This window comes from Scylla paramamosain, unplaced genomic scaffold (genome assembly GCF_035594125.1).
Source record: "Scylla paramamosain isolate STU-SP2022 unplaced genomic scaffold, ASM3559412v1 Contig13, whole genome shotgun sequence".
In the NCBI taxonomy this organism is placed as follows: domain Eukaryota; kingdom Metazoa; phylum Arthropoda; class Malacostraca; order Decapoda; family Portunidae; genus Scylla; species Scylla paramamosain.
This window is the reverse complement of record NW_026973678.1, coordinates 402,821-409,286: the sequence shown is the minus strand read 5'-3', so window position 1 is coordinate 409,286 and position 6,466 is coordinate 402,821. Positions and strand designations below refer to the sequence as shown.

Below are 6,466 nucleotides of genomic sequence, written 5' to 3'. Positions count from 1 at the left end.
TGGATAAGTACTTTTGAATCATGTAATAATAAAACCAAAAAACTTTTATAGGAGTTAAAAACAAGTATTGCTGTTTTCATTCTGTTCATTAATGCCCACAGCTGGACGTACCACTGTGAGGATCTGATGGAGGCAATGGTCAGTTCGGAAAGATCCATTTACAAGACAGGAGACACATTGCTGGTGAAGAGTGTGAGTCTCCCAAAGCCTGCAGGAGTGACTGATGATGTGTATGTTGATGAGGTGGCCTTCCTCACCACCCCAACTTCTGGTAAGTGTGAGGGAATCCATACATCTGCTGTTCATACTCTCTAATAGTAAAACGCACACACACACACACACACACACACACACGTTGAGAGCAGACGTGTCAGGAGCAGCTGCGCAGACTTGCCTATTTGTGGGTACAGGGTCCGAGGTATTTTCTTAGCCTGGCTCCATACAAAAGTATAAGAAAGTGCACAGTGTGGGGTGGAGTTTTTATGGAAGTAGAAAAAGATCGGAGATGGAATAGATGAAGTGAAAATTGTGGGTGAAAGCACCGAATCCAAATTGGTTGTAAACAAAGCGTGATGGCGGCCGCCGCCGCGTCGCCGTCGCCCAGAGGCACACCAAAATTTGAAGGATTTAGTGAAAAGGATATACAGGTAGGCAAGTTAAATGCAAGATTATGGAAATTAGAAGAAGAGAATGAAAAGATAAGAGAGGAAATAAGAGGATTGGTGACATTAGTCAGAGGAAAGGAGATAAGGAGAAGGGACTTAAAGACACGAACGACATTGTTGAAGAGCTGGAAGAGTTGAAAGGAAGGGAGTTAAAAAGAGAAAGGGAAAACAAGAAACTGAGAGAGGAAGTGGAAAAGATAGTGGATTTAAATGTAAAGTACAGTGAAGAAATACAAGAACTCAAAAAAGAAAATGGAAAGTTAAGGAGCATGGTGGAGAAGGAAGAAGTTAGGATAGATGAAGGCAAAATCCAGAGTGAAGTAAAAGGCTTAGTTGAAAAGGAAGTGAAAAGTTGGAAAGAAGAGAGAGAACAAGAGAAGATAGATATGACAGAAATAATAAGAAAACAGCAAGAAGAACATGATAAAGAGATGGCGAAAAAAGTAGTGAAAATCATTAAGGAAAAAGATAACATAGTAAGGGATACGGTACAAAAAAAGATGTGCCTGATGGTGTTTGGGGATAAAGAGAAGACCATATCAAATAAAGTTCTAAGAGAAAGAGAAGAATTACAAAGAGCAAAAGAAATCATTGGGAAAATTGTAGAAGAAGGAGATGAAACGGATATACAAATAGAAGTGTACAGGATTGGGAAATATTCAGAAGGGGGGAAACGTCCCATGAAAATAAGACTTAATACCCAAGCGGCAGCCGAACACATCTTGAAAAGAACGAGTTTGTTAAGAAAGATAGAGGGTATGAAGGATATATATATATATATATATATATATATATATATATATATATATATATATATATATATATATATATATATATATAAGAAGAGAAATGAATGAGGAGGAAAGAAACAAGGTGAAAGAGTTAAATATATATATATATAAGAAGAGAAATGAATGAGGAGGAAAGAAACAAGGTGAAAGAGTTAAAAGAGGAGGCCAAGACAAAAAACGAAGAGAGAACACAGGAACAGGCAGAAAGGTATATATGGAGAGTGATAGACATGAAAATGAGGAAATGGTGGTTAAAGAATGCGGGGCAAGAAGTAAGACAACAAAGAGAGAACACAAAAGAAATGGGTCCACAATAAATAAAATTAAAGTTATGTATACAAACATAGATGGATTAGTGTCCAGCCTAAGGGAACTAAGAGATTATTTACATGAAAAGAAACCAGAAGTGGCATGCATTACGGAAACAAAACTAACAAGGGAGATTAATGTTGAATTTGAAGAAGAAGGATATAACACATGGAGAAGAGACAGAAAGAATAAGGGAGGAAGAGGAGTGATGATTCTAGTAAGAAAAAATATCTTGATAGAAACAGTGGAATATGGTGAAGGGAGGTCAGAAACATTGAGAGTGGAGATCAAGATCCAAGGACAAGAAAGCAGAAAAATTATTGTTGCATACATGCCTCCAAAGACCAACACTTGGGGGACTGATGATTATAAGCACATGCAAAGCGAGTTCATAAAAAGTATAGATGACATGCTAAAGATAAGAAACAAGGTGTTACTAGTAGGAGATTTTAATAGCAAGGAGATAAACTGGGGGGAGATGGAGGTGACAGGGATTGCCAGTACATGGAGTGAAGAATTTTTACAGACTATGATGGTAAACACGATGGATCAATGGGTGAAAGAAAATACTAGGTACAGAGGGGAAGATGAACCATCACTCCTAGACTTGGTTTTTACAAAAAAGCCAGAAAATGAACCAAGTATAGAATATTTGTGTCCAGTGGGAAAAAGTGATCATGTGAAGATGGAGATAGAGATCAAAGAAGAAGTGCCAAAATTCAATGAGGAATATAAAAATGAGAGAAAAAATTATGCTAAGGCAGACTTTACAGGGTTAAAGAAATTCTACGGAGAGCTTGATTGGAGTAATTTATTAAGAGGTATGGAGGTGCAGAAAAAAATATGAAGTGTTTTTAAGCAAGTTTAGAGAAGGTGTTGAAAGATATGTGCCAAGATATAAGGTAAAAGAAAATAAGAAAGTGTGGTTTAATGCAAAGTGTGCAGAGGCAAAAAAGAAGAAAGAGAGGGCATGGAAAAAAATGAGGAAACAATGGAATGAGATAAATAGAGAAGAATACAGGACAGCTAGAAATGATTATGTTAAAATAAGAAGAGAAGAAGAAAGAAATTTTGAAAGAGATGTAGTTGGAAAGTGTAAAGAAGAACCCAAACTTTTCTATAGATATGTAAATGGAAAAATAAAGCATAGAGATACCATTACAAAGCTGAAGAAAAATAGAGAAATTTATGAAACCACACAAGAGATGGCTGAGATACTGAATAAAAGCTTTAAGTCTGTATTTACAAGAGAAACTGTCTTTGCATCACTGGGAGATGAGGAACAACAGAAAGGAATAGCAAACATACAAGTGGAAAGAAAAGAAATGAAAAGACTACTGGAAGAGCTAGATACTAGGAAGGTGATGGGACCAGACGAAGTAAATGGATGGATATTGAAAGAATGTAGAGAGGAACTGGAAGAACCAACATGGGAGATAATTAACAGTTCTTTGAAGGAGGGAAAAGTACCAAAGGAATGGAAGAGAGCAAATATAGTACCGTTATACAAAGGAGGTAATAAAATGGAACCACTGAATTACAGACCAGTCTCACTCACGAGTATTGTAAGTAAACTCTGTGAAATAGTCATTAAAAACAGATGGGTGCAATATCTTGAACAAGAAAATATAATAACAGAAAAACAATTCGGTTTCAGGAAAGAGAGATCTTGCGTAACAAACTTACTGAGCTTTTATACAAGAGTAATAGATAAACTACAAGAGAGAGATGGTTGGGTTGATGCAGTCTATTTAGATCTGAAAAAAGCTTCTGATACAGTTCCACATAAAAGTCTCGTATGGAAACTGGAACATCGAGGAGGGCTAAAAGGAAAAATACTTAAGTGGATGAAGGATTATCTCCAAGGTAGGGAAATGAGCACAGTAATCAGAGATAATAAATCAAGTTGGTACGAAGTAACAAGCGGAGTACCACAAGGGTCTGTGTTGGCACCTATAATGTTTCAGGTCTATATAAATGATATGACTGTGGGTTTAAATAGCTACATTAACATGTTTGCAGATGATGCAAAATTGATGAAAGTAATAAAGAACCAAGAGGATTGTGAGGAACTACAGAGGGATATTGATAGAATTTATGAATGGAGTAAACGATGGAAATTAGAATTCAATATAAAAAAGTGCCATGTAATGGAGATGGGAAGAAGTAAAAGGAGACCTTCATGGGAGTATAAGATGGGAGGAATCACAATACGAAAGAGCAAAGAAGAAAAAGACTTGGGAGTAATAATTCAAGACACGCTATCACCAGAAAAACACATCAATGGAATATTTGGCTCTACATATAATTTGCTAGCAAATATCTGGGTGGCATTTAATTACCTAGACAAAGAAATGATGAAGAAAATCATAGCACACATGATACGCCCCAAACTGGAATACGCAGCAGTGGTATGGTCTCCACACAAGAAGAAAGATATAAGGAAATTGGAAAGAATACAAAGAACAGCTACGAAAATTATACCTGAATTGGAAGACCTAAGTTATGAGGAAAGACTGGAAGAAATTGGATTACCAACACTGCAAGAAAGAAGGGAAAGAGGAGACCTGATAACAATGTTCAAATTAGTAAATGGCATGGAGAAGATAGACAGAGATGACCTAGTTCTAAATGTGGAGGAAGGAGATAGACGTACAAGGGGACATATGAAGAAATTAAAGAAGAGTCATTGTTTGGGAGATATTAAGAAATACAGCTTTCCGCATCGAACGGTTGAAATATGGAATAACTTAAAAGAAGAGGTGGTTGCGGCAAAGAGTGTGCACATGTTTAAAGAGAAATTGGACAAATTCGGGTATGGAGACAGGACTAATTGAGCTTTGGCTCGGACCCTGTACTATACAACTAGGTAAATACAACTAGGTAAATACACACACACACACTAACCCTTACTGCCTCCTCCCCTGCCACAGTGACACAGATGTACCCGCCCGCCCTCAAGCAGAAGGGAATCCTTATTGAGGATGTGGCAGTCAAGAAGGTGACAGAGAATGGGTACTCCCTGGAATTCCAGACCACAAACTGCAAGACTGGAATGCCCCTCCTTGGTCTCCTGCAGGTGGAAGGTAAAAATAATGAAGAAGGTGAAATGTTTATCCTGTTTTGTCCTCCATGTTTTTTTCTTTTTTTTTTTTTTTCCCGTCACTCTGTTTCCTCTTCTTATCTGCTTTTTTTTTCCCCATGGAGTTTGTGGTATTTTTACTCTTTTTTTATTTTAATTTATTTATCTTTTTTTACTTTGTTTAGTAGTGTCATGATGCTGGATGTGTGTTATTGGATCATGAGATGAGAGAGAGAGAGAGAGAGAGAGAGAGAGAGAGAGAGAGAGAATCATAAGAAAAAGATGCCTTATCATCCACATTTACATTCAACAATAAAGGAAAACAATGCAGCTTAATATATTTTCCTTTTAGTCTTAGGTAACCCATTGACAAGTCTGGGGACTGACACCTTTAGTGGGCCCTTTTCATTTGTGTTCCATCATATTGTTGCCTTAAACAAAGCCACCCACATACTAAAAGAAGGAAAAAAGACAAAACTTAATACACACTGCCATAAAACCCACAGCATTAATCAGTACTTTTCCCACTCTCTCTCCCTCTATCAGGTCCTCCAGCAAGCTTTGACACTCAGGTGACAGTCACATGCTCCTCTCAGACTGCCACGGGTCCCCTCGCTGGCAACTGGGACCTCGGAATTCAGGGGCAGGTTGTAAAAGGTTTGTTGGGAGACTGAACTATGGATGTCACAGGCCAGTGTTCCTATATGTCTTGCTGTCTTATCTTATTTTCATTTTAACAGGCTGCAGTGGAGGTTTCCTCAGGCTTTTAAGAATGCCAGTGGTAGTTCAAAAGGCTCTAGTGGAAGTCATTTAATTTTTCAAGGGTGGTCAGTGGTAGTTTGAAAGGCTTTAGTGGAAGTTATTTAGTTTTTCAAGGGTGAAGTGAGAGTTTAAAAGGCTGTAGTGGGAGTTATTTAGGTTTTCAAGAGTGAAGTGGTAATTTTTAAAAGGCTCTAGTGTAAGTTATTTAGTTTTTTCAACGGTGAAGTGGGAGTTTAAAAGGCTTTACTGGAAGTTATTTAGGTTTTTCAAGAGTGTTTTATAATTCTGGTGCAAGCTTAAGAAGGACAGTAGTAGTTTAACAGGCTGCTGTGGAGGTTATTTGGTTTTCAAGGTGTTTTATGATGCTGATGATAGTTTAAGAGGGGTAGTGGTAGTTTAGTGAAGTTTTCAGAGATATTTTTCATCACTAATGACAGTTTCATAAGAATTCTGCACTTTTAACAAGCTGAATTTTGGAGATTTTCAGCTGTTTTTCATAATGTTAATGATGGTTAAGGAAAGATTCTGCATCGCTCACTCACTCACTCACTCACTCACTCACTCATTTTGGCAGACATTCCAGCAGGTGTTGACCCAAAGGTCCTGGAGGGCATTCTGGAAAGTGCCCTGGGAACTGATCTCACAGTCCAGTACTCCGGCTCCTGCAAGAACTACCACTACTACATTGAGTGGGAGGAAGATCCCGGCAGAAAGGAGCTGGTGGAGATACACACAGATAACCTGATGTTTGATGGGTGAGGGATTGGAAGTATTTGTTGCTCTCTCTTCTGTTTATTCCCATATTTATTTAGAGTTAGATGTGAAAAACCTGTATTCTTTGGTGGCAGAGTTACGAG

At 37.8% G+C, this 6,466-nt stretch overlaps 1 protein-coding gene across 3 annotated transcripts in view; it reads left to right on the top strand.

Moving 5' to 3' along the window:
- The first annotated feature begins 126 nt into the window (after positions 1–126).
- Positions 127–6,466, top strand: part of LOC135097174 (uncharacterized) — a 14,769-nt gene continuing 8,429 nt past the window's right edge. For all 3 annotated transcript variants that reach the window (XR_010265429.1, XM_063998943.1, XM_063998942.1), the window contains exons 1-4: positions 127–271; positions 4,699–4,851; positions 5,394–5,504; positions 6,184–6,364. Coding sequence is in view for 2 of the 3 variants with exons in the window: in XM_063998943.1 (XP_063855013.1) it covers positions 127–271; positions 4,699–4,851; positions 5,394–5,504; positions 6,184–6,364 (590 nt within the window). In the remaining variant the exon portion in view is untranslated. The remainder of the gene's footprint in view (positions 272–4,698; positions 4,852–5,393; positions 5,505–6,183; positions 6,365–6,466) is intronic.